The sequence below is a fragment of the Onychostruthus taczanowskii genome, unplaced genomic scaffold (genome assembly GCF_017590055.1).
Source record: "Onychostruthus taczanowskii isolate IOZ18803 unplaced genomic scaffold, ASM1759005v1 scaffold29, whole genome shotgun sequence".
In the NCBI taxonomy this organism is placed as follows: Eukaryota; Metazoa; Chordata; class Aves; order Passeriformes; family Passeridae; genus Onychostruthus; species Onychostruthus taczanowskii.
In genome coordinates, this window is record NW_024500239.1 from 6,957,926 (window position 1) to 6,981,497 (window position 23,572).

General features: G+C 42.3%; 1 protein-coding gene across 1 annotated transcript in view; it reads right to left on the reverse strand.

Annotated features, from left to right (window-relative positions):
• The window catches only part of PARD6G (par-6 family cell polarity regulator gamma), a 64,992-nt gene that overhangs the window by 33,560 nt on the left and 7,860 nt on the right, over positions 1-23,572 (reverse strand). The window contains exon 2 of the mRNA XM_041408170.1: positions 18,069-18,291. Within this exon, the coding sequence (XP_041264104.1) occupies positions 18,069-18,291 (223 nt within the window). The remainder of the gene's footprint in view (positions 1-18,068; positions 18,292-23,572) is intronic.

Consider the following 23,572-nt stretch of genomic DNA (forward strand, 5'->3'; position numbering starts at 1 on the left):
AAGAACTTCAAGCAATACTCAAAACACTCCCAAGACTCCAGTTACTGTCTCAGCTTAATTGCTTTATACAGGACCATACACTTTTCCCTCTTCTCACATGCATGTCTTCCCCAGGTTCCCAGAGAGCCACTGTTGCCCACATGAAGATAGACAGGGGTTACACTTCTGGCAGCTAAGGGAACAAAGATGCATGATCTACACAGCAGATCTGCAGCAGCTTCTCACAGCACAAAAGAGTGCTTCAGATAGGGAGGAGGAAAGCACAAGGGGAACAGTGTGCTTTTCTCCAGCTAGGAGATACCAAGTGGGAGTGTTTTTGTTTATTTCAAGGGAAAAAAGGAAAAAAAACAATAAATTCTTATTAGTATGCATACTATAATTCAAAGCCTTATGAGCTTCTGTGCAATAGCAATCTGAAAGACACTGCCAGGCATAGAACTGCTGTATGGCAGAAAATTGAGTATAAGTGGAAAAACTGCATCAAGTAAGTTTTCCTCCTCTTCCAAAGGACTTTTACTTCAATACACTGGCATTTAATTTCCTCCCTCCATTGCCACAGTCACTGATGCTCTTGAGGCTGATAGCGCTTGTCTGCACCACTCTTCCAGCTGGCTCATAAAGCAAGAACCAGGGTAACACGGTGCATGCAAAGGGGGATTCAAATCAACCTTGGAAATCATGTGAGTAGCAAAGCCAGACCCCTGTGCTTTCAGAAGGGTCTGCTTCTCTGCCCTCAAACAGCAGCCTCCTTCAGTCCCACTCCTTACTGAGGCCACCTTTCCTTCTAGTCCCCATTGCTGTGAGTCACTATCCAAGGACTGAGGTTAGCCTGGAAACCACCAATTTTCCTTCTTCCTGTAATGCATGGTGATAGAGATCATACAAACTTTTCAGGAAAAATTTGCCCCCTGAGGGCATGCATCTGTTTGCTGTCACCCAGTGACCCTGCACAGGTGCTTATTTCAAAGAGCATCTGTGCAGCCAAAATAATAATAATTATTTTTCTTTGCTGGTAAAGAACTGTTCATACCACATATGCTCTAAAAATTGAGGTGCAGTAGAGAAAATGCCTGTTTATAGTATAGCAAATAACTGGTGTGAGCCTCACTTGTAAATTCCCCTTCTCCACTTCCTCACCCAGGAATAGGGCACAGTGCAGTGAAAATAAAACAAATATACATAGTTCTGTTAATTCACCCACAAAGGACCAAAGCCAAGGGCATTGCTTTCCTGTCCACAGAGGATGGCTGCTCTCCCAGCCCACTCCAGACACCAGGCACAGGACTATGAGCTTGGCACCACACTAACCCAGCTATGTGGCCTCTGGAGCAAACCCAGGTCATGTTCAGCCAAGAAAGCAGAGCAGCCAAAATGCAGCTGCCTGTACTATGCCCTTAGATACTTGCAGTGCTTGTGTTTTCAGGTCAAATTCTTTTTCCCTTGGTAACTGTGAAAAATAGACAACTTTCAGAAGTGTTTCAAAAGTTGACCACAGACTCTCGAATGCAAGGGCTTTGCAAATAGAAACATCCTGTCACAACTAAATGAAGCAGCTGAAGTTTACCTAGCTAAGAGCATGTTAACTATAACATACATTCTTGGAAGTCACTGTTTCATTCTTTGAAACGACGAGCAACAGCATGCGCTGCAGTGCTGCCTCCCCAGCCTGCACAGAGGATATACGCTGCTACTTTAATTTTCTGCTCCTTGAATTTTTCCTTGGAAGTCTCCACCCCTTACACCACATTCCCATCTAGCCACCCCCAAGCACTTGGACTAAATAAAGCCAAAAAATCAAAGCCAGCTGATTATTTATTAAACAAACAGGACACATTTTGTCTTTGAGAATGGAGCACTCCTGGTTAGCTGAAGACTTTAAACTTCACATTGTAGGGGCAGACGGAAAGGAAGGAAGCAGTGTTTCACTTTAGGGGAGCACACTGAGAACTCATTATATGACTTAAAAGCCATCTGCCTACAAATGAAACTTTACACATACATAAGGCTTAACAAGCTGCAAGCAAGCATCAATAGCAACAATCATATTTCAGTGATAACAGCCAGCTTTGATCACATTCCTTTAGGATAACCCACCCCTTCAAATAATTTTCAGTTCTCTCAACTCCTGTCAAGCCCATCTCCCACATCTGCCAATTAAAGGAAGAAGGAGAAATTTAAATAGTTGGGGGTGCAGGGAGCAAGCTAGTGTGCTTCGTTTGTGTGTCAAAAACTTTACCAGGATGCAGAGAGGTCCCTGACAAACAGGGACCAGCAACACGTGCAAATGAAAAAAAGCCAGTTATGTACATGGAAAGGCATTCCTAAATTTTTCCAGACAAATTCTGAATACTCTGTTTCCTGTGAGAAAATAAGCACTTGACTAGAGATCTCCTAATCAGGAAACAGACAGGTCAGGTATTTCTAGAATGCTAATGAATGTACAGAACAGAGCAGGGATTATCTGCTGCCTGCCTCAGCTGACACCAGGGACTCTCAGTATCTGAACTCCCTCCTGTTTTTATTCAAGCCACAGTTTGCTGAAAAGAAAAACAATATATGAAGTCAGCTCCCAAATGGATACAGAGAGCTACATGTGGAGCTACAGGAAGACAGAGCTTAGAAGCCACTTGCATCAGGGATTGTTTTCTTCTTCTGGTTAGGGAAAAAAGAGAAGACATATCCAAGACAAGAATGTGCAATAAAATCAGATTAAGGAATGCTAGTCACTCCTGGCTTCCCCTCAAAACAGAAGTCAAAAAGTTTCCTCCATTTATTCACAAGATGTCTAAACAGTGAGTCTTGCTGGAAGAATGAAAAAAAAAAAGAAAAACAAAAAGAGGGAAAAGTGAAAGGAAAGAAAGAAGGTTGCTTTTCTCTACCTACTAATAAGCTTCTGAAGTATTCTTCCTTCATCCATGTACTAAAAGCCAGAGCAATCCCTGCAGCATCAGCAGGCACCGTGGTCAGTGCTGCGTCCCAGCCAGCCAGGAATGCAAATACAGTATTAAATGCATTCATACTTTCCCACTGAGATAAAGCCTGAATAGCCTAACAACTGCTCCATCCTCTGTGCTCCCTCTTCCCAGTTAAGCTCCTGATATTGCTCCTAAATACAGATGTCCCTGACTGTTTCCATCTATGTTTACACAAGGAAGAGGCTGAGGGTCACAGGGTGGAACAGCTGAGAAGAACAGGCACATTGCTGCAAACGTGTCCACTCTTCCTCAGATTTGGCTCTGGTACTCAATGGCTTTGCTGTTTGCTGTTCAGCATCCATTTACACAAACACCAGTGTGGTTCTTGGAGAAAGGAGGATTGTAATTGAAACCACCAAAAATAACCATTGGCATACAACACTTGTTATTTAGCACAGACCCCCTTCAGCAGTTTTCATGGTCATGATTCAGCAGACACAGTGGCAGCGCTCCAAAATAAGGTCTCTTCCTCCTTCTTCTGAAAAAGAACCATGGAGCTGCACAAGCAGCCTAGGAGAGGACCTCATGCTCCAAGCTTAACCAATTTACCACCACACTGCATTCCAGCCACAAGAGAAAACACAGACTAAAAGCAGTTGCAGGCAGAGAAATGTGCTAAGCCTTCACAAAGCCTCTCCCACAGAGCCTTGTTTCCCCATGAGCAAAACGGACCTGGGCTATTCCCAGTAGCTGATGAGTCAAATAACTTCATTATGAAACGCTTGCTTAAGACCAGAGTTGTTATTTAAGGAGCAAGTATCTCACCTCCCTCTCAAAGATAATACAGGTACACACACACCCACAGCACAGCTCCTCTCTGTACCCTACAGAAGTGATGTGCTCTGAAGCAGCTTTTGACTGCTTTAAATGTGTCATGCCAGCACAGGAGTTGTTTACCCAACTTCTGCTGAGATAATAAAACTGGACATGTAACACATCCCAGCAGTTGCAGAAATCAGTCAATGTACCAAATAAAAAAACCAACCACTGTTAGGTTTGGTTGGTTGTTTTGTTTTGTTTGTTTTTTTTTTTTTTTAATAATGAAAATTCCTCATTTCAAAGAGGGCCTGGCAAAAAAAGTAACTAAATGGATATATGAAGTGATGTTTTTCTCCAATTTTTGCCATATGAAGAGCACAGGGAGTAACATATGCCCAAGACTTCTTGTAAATATATTCCAATACAAAAAAGATTGTACCACACAGTTTCAAAACAGCTGAAATAAAACTCCCTTCCTTCCTGTAAATCTGTACTTAAAACTAGAGGCATAACATACCATATTTAGCATTTCCAGAGGAATGCACACAGAGATGACCATGAGGAAGATGGCTGTGGATGTGTTTAAAGACTTCCCCTTAAACTCCATCTTTTGCTTTCAAAACAGACAAACATGCCATGTCTGAAGAGAAGAAGCTGTTTAATAGCTCCCAATTTACACATCTGGGCAAGACAGTTCCCACAGACAGGAGCGTTTTTGTCTTGCATTGGTCACATCAGATCCTCTGTGCTGTCAGACACAACCATCGTCATATATGAGGAGTTAGAATCTTCCAACCCAATTTGGAGGAACAGTTCTTCTCCTCGGAGTCTTTATAGGGCTTTAATTGAACCTGGCCCACCAGCTTTGAACCTCACCTTCCTCCAAAGGTCCTGGGCTGTCACCTGTTCAGGTTCTTACTGGTCATTGCCCCCTTGGGAGGTTTGGGAATCAGAGTACAAATAAAGAGCAGCAGAGTGTAGCAGTGGTACCATGCTGATGTTTGGAGAGGCATAAAGAAGATTACAGACAGGAAACAACTTTTTTTAAAATTGTGGAATTCTGCATTTGACAGTGTTTTTAATCAAAGTAAACCACTCAGAAATGTATATATGCATTCTGAGCAGATTACTCATCATAACCATTTTAAAACTATTAGCTGGCAATTATTTCCCAGTCGATGTGGACTCCCAGTTGAAGGTGCACTAGACAACAGACTTAAACTCCTTAGTATTTTTTCCCTGTCATTAAAAACATCTAAGTGGCATGGGATCTAAATATCTTGAAAACACCTGATGATTGTTGTCCTCAACAAAATCTTATCAGACCAGTGTAAAAGCTGTTCACCCAGCTCCTGCTGGGATGATGAAGAGGTACACAGCTTGCACATCACAAGAGCACAGAAAGAAGCATGCCCACCTCCGGCTGTTGGGAAAGCAGGCTTCTGCAAGTTGCAAAAGCTCATCTGCTTTATCATGGAAATTATTACATTGCTCAGGAGTGGCTGGTGGCAGTGACTGTGCCACCACCCTGGCAGACACACCACTTGTGTGAACTGGCAGCTGGGCAATCATCAGTCTCCCAGCCTCCATTTCCAAAAGAAGCACCACTCTGAAGAGCAAAAAACAGAGCTCTGCACAGAAGCTCTACACTGCAAGCAACTTCAGGGGCTATGTTTCAGTAGCTCTACTCTTCCACGCCTTACAAAAAAACTTTATTTTACTGACATTCAAGTTGCCAGTGTTGAGATTTAGATAAAAACAAGTGTAGACAAATATTATGACTCTGTTCCTTCCAAATGGCAGTATTTTCAGTGCCACTGGCACTGATAAAATGCTTGAACTGTATACTGTACTTTACTATCCAAACTCAATATCCAGCCTCCTTGGGATGGCCTTCCTGATTGGGTTTCTTCAAAGGCATTCTAGCCAGATTGTGGGATATCAGCTACCTAAGTCTCTCAAATTGCTCTTCAGAACAACTACTGTTTCTGCACTTGTATTTTCAAGCCAGTTGGTTGAGAATGCTAAGTGCTGTAGAGTTAAGCTGATTATTTCTTTTAAAATTATTCATGTTTTAACTACATTAAGAAAGAGTCTTTAGGCAAATGATCTAGGAAGCAAGGTTTTGCAGATGAATTTAGAACTGAAGTGTTTCTTTTTAAAATCAGTGAGGTTTTGCCTTTTTTTTTCCCCTCCAGTTTTTCCCCCCATCTTTCCCATAGATATTTCCTGCGCATTCTCTCTTCCCCTGCACTTTGAATTTTACTAGAAATTTGTGTTTGTGGGAAGTAGATTCTGAAGAAAACCTCAGAGATATGAAGACAGCAATCTCAGAACCATCAGACCTCCTGCAAGCTAATGAAGCAGCCAAGTACACAGTTGCAAGTTAGGTTCCATGCAAACCCAAAGAGACCCAGGCTGCACCTGAACAGGGACAAGACTTCCCCTTTGATCCTGAACTCTGCCCTGATGCTTTGCACCAAAGTGCACCAACCTCTGGATCAGCTCACAGATCCACGTGTGCCGTAGCCAAACACCATGTTCAACAGGACAGGGTTCACTGCATGCAATAATAAGCATTCCTGATTTATTTTAGGCTGCATGAAAGCTAATAACATAAGCAAATCTTATGTTTGTCTTGAAACAGTACAAACACTAAGAGGCAGGGAACAATGTCTCAGCAAGACATCAGGAGCCAAATGTGAGTAATCACAGAGGAGTTTGGGTGGGAAGGTGGCTTTAAAGGTCATCTAGTCCAATCCCCCTGCAATGAGCAGGGACAGAGACCCCATAACTGCATGGCACAGAGCTGACACAGTTCTATCATGTAGGAGGGATGCAAGGCCATGCCAGAGCCTTTGTGCACCTTACAGACACAGGACTGTAGCAAGCCACCTTTTGAGATCTTTGGATGTCAGCACAGCCCCTGAAATGCCTCCAGCAACATTCCCTCCACAGTGATCCCTCCTGAGCAGGGATGCAACATCTGCTTGTTACTTCCACGTGCAAGCAGCTATCCAGCAATGTATGTTACCGACACTGATGTGCCTGGTAGTGCCAGGAGGTCTCTGAGGCAAGGAGACCTGGTTTGCTGGAATTGTTCAGTTCACACCAGCTGTGAGCCGCCACGGAAAGGTACCATTCCGCGAGATGCTGGCAGGCAGCCCAGCTAACCTAGGTTACACTAGCAGGTTCTCTCACAGCTGCTGCGGATGCACATACGTAAGCGTCTTCATCACCGTGATCTCTTTCAGCTGCCTTGGGACACCTACATGGAACTGAAGTGGTCTGAAACAGAGGCAATAACATTTCTGAAGGCAGATGGTGCTAGGAACTCTGATTTTTCAAGATAAGCACACACCCATAAACCAGACCAACAAGACTCAGGAGTGTGCTACCCACAGATTGCATGACACCCATCAAGGTAGAAAGGCACCTGGGCCACACTCTGCAGCTCCAGTACTTCCTCATGATGCAACACAGCTCTGGGATCTCAGGATGCAACTGGTGAGAGGAAGGGTGTGGGACACTGCCGCCACTTACCAGCTGAACTGGGACCGAATGAGGTACAGTGCTAAAAAAATCCACCCAGGGAAATTATTATTCCAGGCATCCAGAGGCAGGACAAACTAGCTGCAGGGATGCTCTGCACATGGTCTGGTGATCAACACTGGTGAAGACACCAGTAAGACAGGGCTTGGCACACACCTCCAACAATATCCTTTCTCCTGCTCACCACCACTGTGCACTTGCCAGAGTTGATGCAGATGACACGTACCCTTGCTCAGGGGTCATCTGAGCAAAGGAAGACAAGTTTGTTGCAGCAAGCTGTTTCCTGTGATCTGCACCCCATGAGCTGGCTCCTGTGGCCAGCTGCTTCTGGGAATGTTTCAGAGACAGGAGATGGGTTCTGAGGTACTGCCAAGCCACTCTGCCCACAGCAGAACATGCTCAGTCACAACAGATATCCAGTCTGCAGCTTCTCCCAGAGCTCCCCCTCTCTTCTTCTCTCCATCCCTTATAGGTGGCATGGCATGCCTGTGAGATGAGCTAAAAACCTGCCTGCACCGCAGAGTGCCCAGCAGAGCCTGTACAACAGAGAGCGGCGTACAGCAAAGAACAGCCTCTGTGACACCCACAGGCACCACCCTCAGCATGTCCCCTGCCAGGGGACTGGAAGCTGTGGCAGAGGGAAGCCTGCTATGGTATGGTAGCCAAGCATATCAAGGAAGGAGAAATAAAATCCCACTTTAAGCAAAATACAGCACAGGGAACTAGTATTTTTCTGGGGGACAGGCTGGGACCCTCAGGACAGCCTGCAGACAGCTATTCAATACCTCTCTTTCAGGGCAAGAAATGTTAACTCTACATGTGGATGACAAAAGCTGCCAGGTAATGCTGTCACATGTCCTTTGAAGTCAGCCAAAAAAACATGGAAGGGAAAATTCCACGATACTATCAACAGCACCTTTGCATCCACAAGCAAAAGGTAAGAGACGGCAACAGAAATTAAATAAAGTTAATTTAAATGAAGTTAAATAAAAAAGTTTCCTGTTTTTCAGAGTCACAGCCCATTACAAGCACAGATACCTTGATGAGGTCAGAAAGGCACCAGCCACACAACTACTGAGACCAACTAAAAAAAAGTAATCTGATGTGCCTCTGGGCTTGGTCTATTTACACAAGAAGTGTTAGCCAGATCTAGCAAAAATCATGACCAGTATCAGCATTTTCAGTCACCCATGAACATGTTATGCTCACTAACAGACCATTGTCAGCACAGTTTGCCCTCAGTTATTGTCTGCCCAGGGCAAACATTTGGGATACTTTTGGGTACAAGCTGATAAATGGAGACATCATGTGGTTACCCATACAGAAAAGTAACTCCCTCATCAAAGAACCTCATGGATGAAGAAGCAACTTTTGAACCATAGCATTGTATGACCCAAGTTCAGTTTAACACTGGAGGCAAGGATCTCACATTTTGTAAGCAGCACAGATAAATCCTATACCAGGATGTAATGCACAAACGTTATCTCCTTACATGCTACCTTCTCCTCTCTAACATGCAAGGATTTTAAAATGCAATGAGTACATTGCATTAGTGTTCAGTGCACTTTTAAGTGACTGAAGAATAATACAGGTACAAACACTCCTCCTGCTACTGATATTCTTTGCCTCAGCTAGGAATCATTCTGAAACAAGATTTTTAATGTTTCTTGTTGCATATTGTGCTCCAAATGTCTTATACTTCCCCCCCCCCCCCCCCCCCCCCCCCCCCCCCACCCCACCCCCAACACACAAGGCATGTTAAAATCATGCTGCTTCCAGGAATACAAGCTTAGGAAACTCAATTTTTAATTTTTATTAGCCACAAAGGTACTACCCCAGGAGTTATTTATGGGCTCTATTATAAAGCATTCATTTATTCACTCAGAGTCAGAAAGAATTTCTCCCAAACTGCAAGAAACTTCATGGTTTTCTGATTAACACAACGTGTTTTGTTAATGCAATGGGTTTTCCTCCCTTTACTCATGTCAGCTGCTTTTCAAACTAAACCTCAGTAAGCACACAAAAGCAAAAATGTACAGATTACATTACTTTGTGTACAAAATCACTGCATCACACTACTAAAGCTACCAAATTGCTTGGCAGAATGAACACAAAGCCATACTAATAAAGTGAACAAACAGGTCATCACCAGCATCCATCCCAGGCCACAACTAACAGAGGTGTCCTCTTAGGACACCTTCATGGCATCCAGGGATGAGGGAAAGAGCTTTAGCTGTTTTCAAATCCCAGCTGGTAACTCAGCTTTAAAGGAAGCAGTTGTGTTCACCCACAGCAGCTGAAGAGGCAGAAAGGCTGGCTCAGAGCTCGCCACTACCAGCAGCTGGGCAGCCTTGCAGCGCCCTTGCAGATGGAACTTTTCCCCAACTCCACGGAATTCCAGCTGGTTTCTAAAGACACCAGACTGTACAGAATTTCTTATTTATATATCAATTCCAATTAAATAGTCATTCTTCTTCAAATTTTACAACCTCTTTCTTTTAATTCTCAAGCAATCTATTATTTCTAATGCAAAGGGATAATCAGAGAAGAAAACTAACTGGTCAAAGACTCACAGCAAAAGGCAAATTCTCCTCACTCAGTGTTACTTCCATACCTGTTTTGTCACTGCTCTCCAAGTCTTTTTCTAGTGCTGGGAGTAAAGCAATGTCAGCACTTGTGTGCTTTCACCTAACACATCCTCCTGCCCAGGGAGCAACAGTGTTGCAGAGCAATTAAAAACCTGAGGCAAGGAGTAGAAAGCCAACAGATGAGAGGAAGAAAAAAGCAAAACACGGGAAAAAAAGCAGAAGAGGAAAACTACAAGAATATTGGGGGTGGGAGGGAAGATCAGTGGTGTGAAAGTTATTCACATGGAGCTTTTAGAGGTTACTTAATATCAGCATATGGCAGGGGCCTGAAGAGCAAGAACAACAGTGAAGTTTTCTAGGTTAATAGTTTCCTTAATATTCCCACAGGATTCGTTACTACTCTAAACATAGCGCAAAGGAAAAAATAAGATCCAAGGAGATCATCATCAGGGCCAGGTTCAAGAAAGGGTTCATTCAACCTCCCCCAAACAGCTTTCTCTCTTGGAGCTGAAAAATACCCAGAGTTCTTACGCAGTGTTAATACTGACCCATTTAAATTTGAAACACACAATCCCAACAACACAGGCAGACTGAAGACAAATTAGAAGGTTTCATTAATTTAAAAAAATAGTTTGAGTGGAATTATATTTGTTGAACTATATTTGGAGTTAATTTTTCAATGCCTACTACAAACACATAGCAGAAATATCCTTCATTGCATGCTTGTTTTCAGTGCAAGAGTCTATCAATTAAGTCGTCCTAAGACCTTTAATGTACTTAAGGGTTTAGAATACTTCAAAACTTCAGCAGAAAACCTATTCCTATTCAGGCCTATTCCTGAAGGCCTGAATCTTGAGCTAATGTTTGTATTTGCACTGTACTATGTACCTTTATGTGCTGTGTGAAAGATACTTCAAGGCTTGTGAGGTCTTGTCAGGAAAATCCAGAGCCAAAGAAGAGACTGTCCACTCTCATTATTATCTGCACATTGTACTTGTTTCCATCACTCACAGAAGGGAAATGACAACGAGGCCCAACAGGAAAAAACCTGAGCCATGAGCAGGAAACAGAATCTCTTGTTTTGACTACTAAGGTAAGGAAAGGTAAATAGTGGAAAATTCCCCTCATACAGGGACCATAACAGAGGTGGATCATTTGACAAGTCTTCCTCACCACTGTTTTTACACAGCCAAGCCACCTGTTAGAGTAGCTTCACTATCTTAAAGAAAAAACATCAAACCAAGGAAGGAACCAAGAAATAGCATTATTTGAGACTATGTGTGAGTATACATAATTGGGAAGTTCTTGTATTTTCGTTTTTTAAAGTACTTGTAAGGCAGCAATCCACAACTATGGGACAAAAAACAGAAGTTTGGAAGGACAGAAGAGTGTTTATTTGCTCACTCTTATGTGGGTTAGGAACTGAAGCTAGGCATGGAGCTGAGGAGAGGCTCCTATTAAAGGCTGCACGAGTTCCCACTGTTAACAAGTTTCTTTCGCCTAAATTCAGCACAGTGTGTGGCGCTGCTTGATGCAATTTTTAAGACTGTGAAAGTCTATTTTTATTCTTAATATAGTTGGTTATGTGTATTTATTATTAAGTTATTAAACTTTGAAACTGAAAACAAATCCCATGCAGCTTTAACATGGAAGTGCAACAAATGTTTGCTGGTTTTGCCGGGCTTCTGTTCTGTGCTTACTGTACACTGCAACTACAAATATTTATGCAGCACATATTTCTGCAACAGTTCCCACTATCAGCTATCCACTGACCCCACAAAGCTTAGCTGTAGACTATGCTATTTCCATCCCTCTTTCACTGAAATTCTTCCTTAGCAGCTGTTCTGGTTGCAATTAAAAGTAACTGGTGATGAAAATCAAATATAGTCATACTCTAGAAATGGAGTTTTCGAGAAGAAGGAAAGAAGCAGCCTCACGCTGGCTCTGCTCAGGCACCAGGTATCACTAGCCACGCAAGCAACAAAATCCAAGCCTGTTTTTTGTTTATGTCTGACAAGCCAGATTAAAAACTTTATGTTTTTAAAGTTGCTTAATAAACCAGTAGAAAGGTAATGATTACCCAGTCTCATCATTTGCACATGAAAGGTGGAACAGAGAAGCTACAGTAATTTGTTGCCAGACTTCACTGGAACAAACAGCTGCATTTTACTTATCTTCAAATATCAAAGGACTTGAGTGGGACAAAGATTACTTGGCTTGACAAGCTTTCAAAGACCCCTCCAGCTCCGAACCAGAAATGTTTCTGAAGAAAGTCATGAAAGGATTTAATATAAGCCTAGCAGCAATTCCTATACACTAGCACGAAATTTACCACCATCCTCTAATCTTGTCAAAGCTAAGACAAGATGCTTTTCCTCCTTTCCAAATGCAGTGGAATTGCACACTTCCAAAGCCTAGAAGCAGAAATGTTCTTCCTCCCAGGAAGCAGAGGCTTCATGGCAGTGTTAAGTTGCTTTAAATCTGCCCATCCCATGCTAGCTCCTCACTCGAGCAACTTGTTTTCTGCTCAAGAGCTGGCTCAGGGAGCTCAGCCACTGGGTCACGTTAGTGCCAGGGCAAAGGAGACAGGGAAGCACCTTGGGACAGTGACCAACAGCAGAGCCACATCCTCCAGTGCACCCACGAGCTACACTGAGTGTCAGCAGAGTTTCTTCTTCACCCTCCCGCCCTCCTTTGGAGCAAATAAACTGAAGACCTTAAATCACCTTCTCTGCACACTTTAATAAAATTTATTCTATTCTCTCAGACTCCTAGAAGACTTCTGTGAAAATCTGCTCAGCTCAACCAAAAGGAAGAGCAGAAGGAGTTCAGTATTTTCTCTTAATATGTGCTGCAAACTGCTGTATTATTTAATATATAAAATACTTTTGACAACAGTAAAATCACATTGTTCTTGCTTAGAAATACATTTTGAGAAAACAGTCAATGCCTGTGGTGCAAAACAAACAGGAGGGTCACTGAAGAACCAAAAAGATGTGAAGGAATTGAACTCAAACTTTTGTAACTGTACCCACTCTAGAAGGCTGAGCAGAGAGTTAAAAGTTTTAGGTAGCTGGAAATAGCTGCTGCCTCAAAGCCAGTTTTTGTGTTTAACACATGTGGTTAGACAGCCAACAACCATTCCTGGGGATTATCTGCTCAAAGTATGAAAGACAATAAAACAACCCACCACTGCTTTTTCAGGCAGACCTGGGCATGATTCCCATTAGCACATTTTTATTTTAAAACTGAGTGTGATTGCTCTGATTTTATAATACAAGAAAGCTAAGCACAGATGTTGGTACTTAGAGCTGCACAAAACTTTGCCAGGTAAATAACAAATTGCAGAGTTATGAACTGCTTCTGAACATGCACAAATATATTGCATGGCACAGCAGTTTAAATACATTAGTCACTGTATGCAGTTGAAGAAAAACAGCATCTTCCAATCTTTACATTAAAGCAAGCCAAATCCAAAACCCAACCAGGTAAATGCACATTTTCCCCTGTTGATTTTGGATCAAGCTTTAAGTGAGAACTGATGGTAGACAGCAGTTTAACCACTGAAGGAGGAAAGCAATGACCGGTGTTCAGTGCTGGTTTACTGTAACAATAATGGACTATTAAAAAAAATAACTACAAAAGAAAAGACACTTATACCAAGTGAAGGTGGTACTTGATGACTTTTTACACACTATCAGTTTTCTAGACTGCAAAATGCAAGACAACACAGGTATCAGAAGTCATCAGCCTTCTCTAACTTCCATCCATGTAAATTAACAGCTGCAGTTAATGTGTGGTTTTACTAATTTATGATGTAAGGCTCTGCTCCATCTTGCTGTGAAGTGTGGTTTAGTGTAATGGCTATTAGAATGTCCTTCAGCTTGTTCAGATTTTTTTTTGCATTTCCTGTTCCTGCAGGAAGTGTAATACTTGACAAAGTTAACCTGAAATATAAATTTGTCACCTGCCACTTCAGTGCTTCATCCTACTTGCAGGATGCATACAATGAAACCATTAAAACCTTTACAAAGCTTTAAATTTAGCTTTACTGATGGAAAGATTGTGAATTTGATCTAGAATTTGCTTTACGATTGACAAAGTGCCCCCCTCTCCTTATTAATTTATTGTTATTTTTATAGAATCTGAACATACCTCCTGTTGTGGACAAAACAGAAAGGCTTCTCAGTTGAGTTCATCTGACCTCAGTCTGGCATCAGGATGAGACCAGATGGGCTGTGCACGACCTCTCCCACCTCCTTCGCAACTTGAGCTACAGCAGATTTTCTGCTACTGCCCATGCAAACCCTATAAACCTGGCTGTCCCTGGTAGAAGTGAAGGTCTGGACATCAGCAGCCTTCATCAGTTCTCCCAGTTTCAAAATCATTACCCCGGATTTACAGCAGTGTGCTCAGTTAACCACTCTGTTCACTCTGCTTGCTACACTTGGTCCTAGACATCCCCCTTGGATAAAAAAGAAACCTTGGAAAAAAGCACTGCACAGGGTGATCAGCTTGTTCATTTTGCCACGCTTCCTTGAGTTTCTGAACTTACTAGATTGAACACAACCCAGTAGGTAACACAAGCAAAAGAGGAGAAATTCCTAAATCTTTTACGTGGTAGACGTCCACTTACATCCTTATACGCCCCTGCAAATTTCAAGGAGTCATCTGAGGTAGGTTTACAATTAAGAACTCATCATAATTCTGCTACTTATTCCATTCTCTTTTGAATGCTCCAATACAGATCAGTTTGAACACATATAGTGCCTCTGTGAGACAGGCATTAAAGCAAGATTTGATAATAATTTAATTCCATTTAATCATAGAAGAAATAACGTAATGCATTCACAGTATGTAACACTAACTCCTTTCAGTTTTTCTGGTTTATGTTTCTGCTTGAATTCATAGGTTACACTTAATTATTTTTGCAGTATACAAGAGATTGTTTCAAGTGCTGTTGTTTAAGTCAGACACAGACTAAACAGTCTTGAAAAACATGACCAGCATCATCAGATAAGCTCTTCCTTGATGCAGGTCTTGGGTAAAATGCAAAAGTTATTATGGAGCAAGTCAAACACATTCTCAAGTTCCTGCATTGTTCTAAGGTCTTTGAGACATCTATCCCTTCCACAGTAGCAGGCACCTTCTATAGGGAGCTCTGTGCATGTCTGGTATCAGTAACAGCTGAGTGAACAAATCCTCATGCTCAAAGCATCAGTTGTAAATCACTACTGTACTAACAAAGCCAAAAGAGCCACGTCAGTTCACAACACAGGACATGACCCATACTTGCAGCCTGGGAAAGCAAGTCAAAGGAAAACTGCTTTTTCTTTTTATAGCCTGGTTCTCTAATTAGGATTTTTGTCCACACTGTAATTTGGTATTGGAGGCAAAAAATAAGAGCACCATATACTTTAAGCAGACAAATCACTATGAGCTATAAAAACTTGCTACAGATGAATTTACTTAAACATAACCTGCAAATGTCCCAAATTCTTCAAGACACAAAAACTATCAACAGCAATTGTTGCAAGCACACTGGGAACACCAATTCCAGTCCTTATTAAAATGGCTGGCTAATAAGCACTAACATCCCCTGTGTGGGACTACTGTGATCCTGAAAAATTTTGCACTCAGGAGATTTTAACCACTATACCTGGATACCAATCTGGTATGAAAAGTCCAAGCAATAAACACAATGTTTGCCTCCAGGGACAAGTGAAAGAAAGCCTTTTGAACTGAAAAAGTGCAAGACTAAGGTCAGATGAAAACCATCAAACTAGGAAACTGTTGCTTGATTATTGTGCAAAGACTAAGTTACCTATTTTGCCACTCTGAGAATGTTTAAGTGTTTTAACATGACTGTGAAATTGACCTGACAAGAGAAAGGGTAACTCAGCTATAAACTGGGAAAACAGACAGGATGACTAATCATGCAGTTGATAAACAGTTTGCTTTGCTAGAAAAAGAGACCTGACCTTCAACTGTTCAGTCCTCTTGTGCCTGCATACTTCTGCTCTGTTCCCTGAAACTCTCCCTACTCTACAACACAGAGAACAACCTCTGGCTGCCAGCTCCCAGGACTACTCCCACTGAAAAGCAGTGATCCCTGATCCAACAGCCTAGAGAGCCCATGCTCTGCAGTCTCCTTCAAAGTCCCAAGAGAGCACCGCTCACATATTTTACTAGCATCCCTGTCATGCTAATTTCCTGCCTCTGAATTCAGAATTTAGGGTGCAGGCACACCACATTCCCCTGAATGGCACAATGATTTCTTGGCGCTAGTCACCTTGTTCTCTTGTGCAGGTTTCTAGCAGAAGGACCAGCACTGCTCTATCACCCCAGCAGAGCAAAGGAAAAAGAGATGAAGATTTCACCTTCATTCTTGAAGGGAAAAATTTCTAAAGGCTTTGTCTAAGCAAAGGCGATGAGCACGACTCTTAGGGGCCATCCACAAGTATGAATCTCAAATGTTAACCTCAGGAGTCCCTTATGAAAGTTAGCACCAAGCAAAGGGATGGACCAGAATTTACTGTTCCCTTCAGCTTTATAGAGGGAAAAGGTGTGTTGGGAAAGATTTCAGGCTTTACCACACATGAGGAAGAATAGGCCTGTCTTCCTTCACTTGTTTGCACGAGTCTTTTCACTGAACAACAGATAAAATAAAAGCTTTTTAAAAAGGAAATATTGCCCTTTTCCATTAAGGTTAAAAGTTAGAAACCTTAATTACCATCACACTTTTCCTAGAAGAGGGAGAATTTTTTCTATATGTAGACAACAGTTCTCTGATTTGCCTGTTTCTGTGATCAGCATTTCGGTGGCAAACCCCTCCCAGGGCAGGGTTAGGTCAGTGGTTTCAGCAGTCTGTCCAGAGCACAGAGACCTGTGCTCTGAACAGGACTGATCCAGAGACATGAATAAACTTAAACTGAAGTAGGCATGACAAAGTCATGCAAAGGATTGCTCATGACTTGACCCACTGTGAACATTCACAAGCCCTAACAGGCATTGCAAGAAGACCTAATCGGATTTGTGATACACATTTGCACTTTCTGCACAAGAAGGAGGAGCAAGTTTTCTCCCACAGACATTTCCACTCACCTGACAGACAGATCAACTAAACAAACTGCTCTAAACCCTCTTCTCAACTGGCTCTTTGAGCATCTAAAAATCACATCTAAAAGGTGGCAGACAATATGCTCTGGACAGACAGGAGACACACAGTCCTAGATGTATTTGATGACACCAAATCAAACACACTCCACCAGGTTGGAACCTCTTGCTAAATCCTTATCAGTATGCAGCAAGAGTTCGGGCCAAAAAAAGCCACATGACTACTCCAAGTCTCAAATCAAGTCTTGTTTCTGAATCTGTTGCTGATGAGATTTTAATTCCAAAAGCCCTGTGCTATAAATCACTAGATGGCTGGAAAAAAAAAATCCACTGTGGAGGAAGTGTTAACAGAGTGTTAGATTCCCCTGGGATTTAAGGAGCTCTGTTAGAAGACACCTTATTATAAAAACCAATCCTCTTCTGAAGAGACTGCCAAGCATGGTCCTTAAGGAGAATAACACACAGGCCTTAAACCTGATGTCATCTTGACATTCAGGCAGCTCTTCCCAAGGTTTGCTTCCAAAATGGGAAGAATCAGCATTCCTTAGTATAAGGACAGAGGGGAAAAAAATCATCATTTGCCAGATTAACATAGTTAAACAAGATGTCATTTGTGACAATTTTTTCTTCCTTTCAGAACTACACATCTGTGTGCATTCACACACAGGCATGAATGGCGTGGATATGACACTAACAATCAAGATGGATAGATAAGGTCTCTAAATGTGAGGCAGTAGTACTAAGATCCCCTCCCTCCACCAAGCAGAATGGTGCACTTGGCATGCTCAGGTGACGACAGGGTACCAGCAGCACGAGGTACATTCCCCTCAGACAGCAAAGGGGCTCACGGTGATTCTCAGTATGGTATCCTTCAAACATCTTATAGGCAGCAGTGCAGTCCCTCTCCCTGCCATGAAGCCATGCCATTCCTGCCAGCTGCAATGAAGTGCCTGTGAGGAAGAGCAAGGTAGCTCCTAGATGCCTCTTACATGATTTTGGCCTTTAAATGGGTGCCACAAATCCATTCTTTCCCTTGCTGCAGCACACTCTGAGGCACTGAAATGAAACTGCGTCTTACCTTGTCTTTGGATAAAAACCCTGAGCAGTGGATGAGCACTTGAAACAGCCTTGAAGAAGTTGTCATCATTATTAATAGGGAGAAGGTCTCCATGCACATCAGCATATCCGATCATCACTTCCAGGTTGGCTATGTGATGGATGTGAAGAATTAGTTTGTAGAAGTCTTCAAACTTCCCTGGCTTGTAGCGATCGAGAGAGAACCTTCTGAACTCTGCCCCAAACTGCAAGAGAAAGCAAACAGAGCATCAGCAGATGTGTCATCACAGGCCAATGCTCCAGTTTGGCATTTGAACGCGGTATAGATCACCTCTCTTCACAGAATGAGAGAGCCACAGGATCAGTCAGGTTGGAAAAGACTTCTGAGATTGAGTCCAACTTCTACTATTCAAACCTATTCTGTGGTGAATACAGTCACGTGTTGGTGCTTGCAAGTATACTATCGGCTTTTTAGGTCGTCCCATCAGAACATAACCATGGCTACCAAGACATCACAGGTACACTCAAGTGTTCCATGTGAAAAAAAAAAATCACATTTTTAAAATATTACGTTTTCATTAAATCCTCCAGAGGATAACTGCATTTGTAGGACTTAACTTTGAAGATCCATCATTCATTATCATCATCTCAGGCATCCACAGAACCATTCCTCACCAAAGCAGAAGTATTCACTCTACTGTTTTCAAAGGAAGTTACTCAGCTATTCAAACAACCTTATAAAAATTCTTTGCACATTTCCCATCAATACCACTGGGATTCCAACCACAAGACCTTTAAAGAATCATGGTATGTGAGCACACAGCTTGTTATTAGAAAATACACTCACTCTACATGACCCCTGAATTTCCTGGCAACCCACGCAGCGAAAGGAAAGTTAGTTTTCATGGCTTTAATTTTTCTGTCACTCCACTGGTTTTTATTTTCAAAGCTTTACAGACCATCATTAAGTGCTTGCTAAAAAAAAAAAAAAAAAAAAAAAAAAAAGGCAAGCAGGAGTAGGAGAGTGTGATTTGGCACAAGACAATAGAAAAAATTATAAATCCATGAAGCTGTTTTAAGTAAGTCAAAGTGACTGAGGAGATGATTTCAATGGTCCTTATTTCTGATATTAGAAACGAAGTATGCTGTTAAGAAGCAGAGATCCTGTTAAGAACAGATCCTGTTAAGAAAAGATCTGTTAAGAAAAGATCCTCTGTTCAAGGAAATTATGATAATGAAGACAGGCATCTAGTTAGACTAAACAGCTTAAATCACCTTTCTGGTACATTTAATTTAATATTTCAGATTGTACAATATGAGTAAACTACTGTTCATCAACTGAACCTCTAAAGCCATCCTAACTCACTCGTGAACGCATGGAACCACAGCCACAAACCCAAGAACAAGTAAGGCTGTAACTAGGACCTCATGGAAGTTCTTATTTGCAAAGTCAGCCAATACTAGGGCTAGAAACCGAAGACCTAACACTAACAAGCACACAAAAGAAATAAGAAGGAGGAGAATCTTCTATAGACAAAATTCTTCCTCAAAATGGAGAATGACTTGCTTAGAGGTTTTCAGCTGTTAAATCAACCATATATGCAAGCCACTCTTTTGCTGAGACTAACAAAAGTATGAATCATCACCATAATCATCTTCAAGCAAAAAGGAAAAAAAGAAGCCAACATAACCCTACTGGCTTTGGGCACAAGCATGTTCTCAAATTACTTCCGCAGTTATGAAAATCCCACTCTTGAGCATCAAAGCCTAGTTGTGATCATCTGAAAGCTTGTTTAGTCAAATTATGCTGCTTGTTTGCAATATTAACTGCTAGTTCCAGTTTGGATTTCAGAGTGCCCATCCAAATGCACAAAAGGCGAACAAACCACAGCTGGTTCCAATGGAGGAAAAAAGTCCTCCTTTGTCCTCCACCCCCTGCTCCTCTCCAGAAAAATGTGAGCAGCCACTTACTTCTGTGGACACACTTCAAACTGAAAAGAAAAAGCTGAAGTCTTTTTGTTTAAAAAGTATCCTAAAGTTTCCTTTTTCTTAGATTCAAGCTGGAAAAAGCCATCTTCAAGTGTCAAGTTTAACACCTATGTACATGATAAACCAAAGGGGAGGGAACAAGATTTTTGTAGGTTTTGCTTAGAGCTGCATCTACTGTTCTGCACACCTGAACAGGATCCTGGGATTCCTTGGGATTCCCATAGCCAAAATGCCAGGGCACTCAGACACCAATCCCAGTAACCATTTGTTTACTGGACAGCTTGTTCAGGACCATCAGCACACACGGTACTGTGGAGGAAGCAGCTGCTGTGCAGGCTTACCCAGGCAGCACAACACCCACCCCACACAGCCCCCGGGACCCATGGTCTGCGGGGGGAACCCATTCTGCTCTGCCCAACGCAGCTGAGGCAGAGCTCAGGACACTGCAGCTGGCAGGAAATTGACATCGAAAAGGACAGAGGAGAGAACCAAGGATGGTTACTTGCACTTGGCTGGTATGACCCAAAGCTCAGCTTAAGCTGCCACATGAGAAGACAGCTGGCAAAAGGGCCAAGCCTCCCAGCCTAGCCCCTGCAGGCACACTGGAAACTACTGATCAGTGGAGCCTGACATGTGGGAATGCCATTGCAGGCTTGGGGCACTGAGGTCTGGCAGGAATGTTGTCCAGTCAAATTGACTTGTTCACATGTTCAGCCTTGGGAAAGCCCAAGAGTCGATTTCATTTGCCTGGGAATAACACAATAGTAAACAAATGCAAAAGATTTCACTTGTGCTTTCTGCATGACCCAGCTTTTTAAGGCAAGGGAGCTAGAAGGTGGGTCTGTAGAGAAGGGAAGAGGCAAGAGATTTAAACAGATAATGAGAATTACTTTCTTTTTGTTTAAAGGTCAGTATTACTGTAGTAATGGTTTAGTTAATTTATTCACCCTGTGCATACACACAGGCAGCAACCATTGTCAGCAGGTCTTTTCAGAAGAGGGGAAAAACTGCTTCAGCTCATTCATCATCCCTAATGAGGCTGATAGAGAGTATCACAGTAATAATGGCGTTTGCAGCGCCACTCAGCTTGGAGACTGGGTGCTCTGCATTGTATTCAGCCAGGATTTCAAGATAACATCCACCGTGTATCTTACAGAAACTACAAATTCTGATAGCCAAAAGGACTGATCTGCTTCGCTAAGCCATGAAGTTCATCTTATCATATCCCTTCACAGAAAGATACACAAGGACTGGTGTCTGCCAGGAAAGTCTCTGCCAGAACAATACTGTATTTCACTGTTTGATAAACTAACAGTTTTAACAAGCAGATTAGTTTTCCATAATGAAGTAAATTAGGCCTATTTAACTAATGCAAATACTGCATCCAGTATTGCAGAAGTCAGAGGACAGGAGGAACACAGGGAAGTTAAAAAGAATTTAGTCTGACAGCTTATTATGACTGAAAAAAACAACTTAGAAGCAACTGTACATTTTGTTTCACAAAAATAACCTCCGCCCCAAGTTCCTCAAAGTATCAGCCAATCGCCGTATTTGTTGTCAATTTGATGCAGTTTGATGACAAAAAGCACACAACAAATTGCATCAGGCAGGAACCCTGAACAAAAACAGATACCCAGAAAAATGTTCTGATAAAAGTTGTGTTAAAGAAAAAGGAAGACACAGCTAGATGATCAAAACTTACACAGGCTGATCAAGAGCAATCAACTGCTTTCTTTGGCTTTTTTTCTGGCTAAAGGGTACAAGAGGTCAGGGGAGATGAGGGAGCAGGATTTTGAGGTTTGTTTACTTAGAGAGATGTTGTTTTGTGAAATGAAGGCATTATTTGCAAGCAAAGAGGGCAACTCTTTTTTTTTTCCTTTAAATTTTAAGTTTCAAGATGTTTACAGAGCCAAAAATGAAGCCGTATGTTTATGAGGTGCCATCCCTCTAGTTTATTGCTGACTTTGAAATCAGGCTATTGTAATAAGAAGACATCAAAGAGCAACATTTAGCAATAAACACGAGTTACATTAGCCACCTACTTCTCCCATGAAGTAAAAAAATCAAGAACAGAAAGAAAACTAAACACTTTCATCCTTGCATAGACTGTAATTTCTGCTTACATGTGAGATTTTCAGAACTGGGAAGACCTAATCAGGCATGCTTTATCAGTGAGAATGAGCAGAGGGCAAGAAAGAGGAGGAGGGAAAGAGTAAATGGTTTTGTGCTTGCTGACTTCATCTGGAACTTCAGAGCTCTGCTGTCACATTCATGTCTCTGTTTCTTTGTTTCCTTTTTGTCCCCCAGTTACACCTTTCCCAGCTCACGCAGCATTCTCTGGCTCTGCTCCCAGCCTCAGAGTGGCTGTCACTAGTGGCAAGAAGCCACCAAGCAGGCAGATGTTCTCTGCAACAAGTTCTCTCTTCAATGGCTTGCTCCAGAGCAGCTCTGCTTCACTAAAATGATCAAGCTAGTGGAAAGTGTGAGATTTCATGTTCTGCTTAGATCTTGCTATTTCTTTCAAGAGACAGTCACAAGAGCAAGACAGCTTCTCTTCTGTCTGCCCTTCATAGAAATCCCATCAGGGACACAATTTCACTAGCTTCAGCCCCAAACATTTTCCCTGATTGACGACATGCCATACTTCCTTCTATTCCCTCCTTTTACTCTCCCAGAGAAACACAGCCATGCTTTAGTATCTTAAATGCTTAGTATAGTTTCTCTTACCAAAGAAAATCAGTGGTTCCCCTTCTTTTTTCTGCTTCTCTGACACAACGTTTCACATTTCTGTTGGTTTAAAGAACAACCTTTGTAACTCCTTCAACCCTCTCCAAGGGTCTGCAAGGCTCAGCTAAGGAACACTTTTCTCTCTTCTGCATCTACTTGGAAAAGAAATTCTTCTCTCTGTTCCCATCACCGTCAGACCACTTTCTGCTCCTGAGATGCACCTCACATTCACTCTCACAGATACTTGGCTGTCAGCTCAAGGGCAACTTAAAGCCAAAGTTACCCTTTTCCCTGCCTCACTCACCTTATTTCACAACTTTTGAGAACTAGACCACTGCACTGCTTATTTTGCCTCACCACCGCATGGCAGTCTGTGGAAATAGTTATCCACAAAACCAATTTTGTCAGCTGGTTTGTTTGGAACCTTATCCCTTTCTTTGCCAGCCCTGCTCCAGTAGTTCCTCTCCTATCAGGTCACCCACGTAGCTGCTTTCTCCCTACCATCTCTGTCAGCGCTGCCTGCAAGCAGCGCACTGCCAGCCTTCCTCACTGCCTCACCTCCCGACATTGAAACCTCCAGTGCCACTCTCCTTCAAGAAACAATTGTTTGCAGGAAAGCAAACAATCTTTTTCTTTAAAAGAAATCTGTGATTTAAGTGCCCAGCCTACCTTTCCAAAAGCAAGTGTCTTCCTTTTTTATTCCAGTCCCCTGCATCTCTGGGAGCAAACCAAAAAGTCTGTTTGCAAATGACGCAGACTGAGATGGTCCTGAGCAACACACACTCTGTCACAGCACGGAGCTTAAGCACA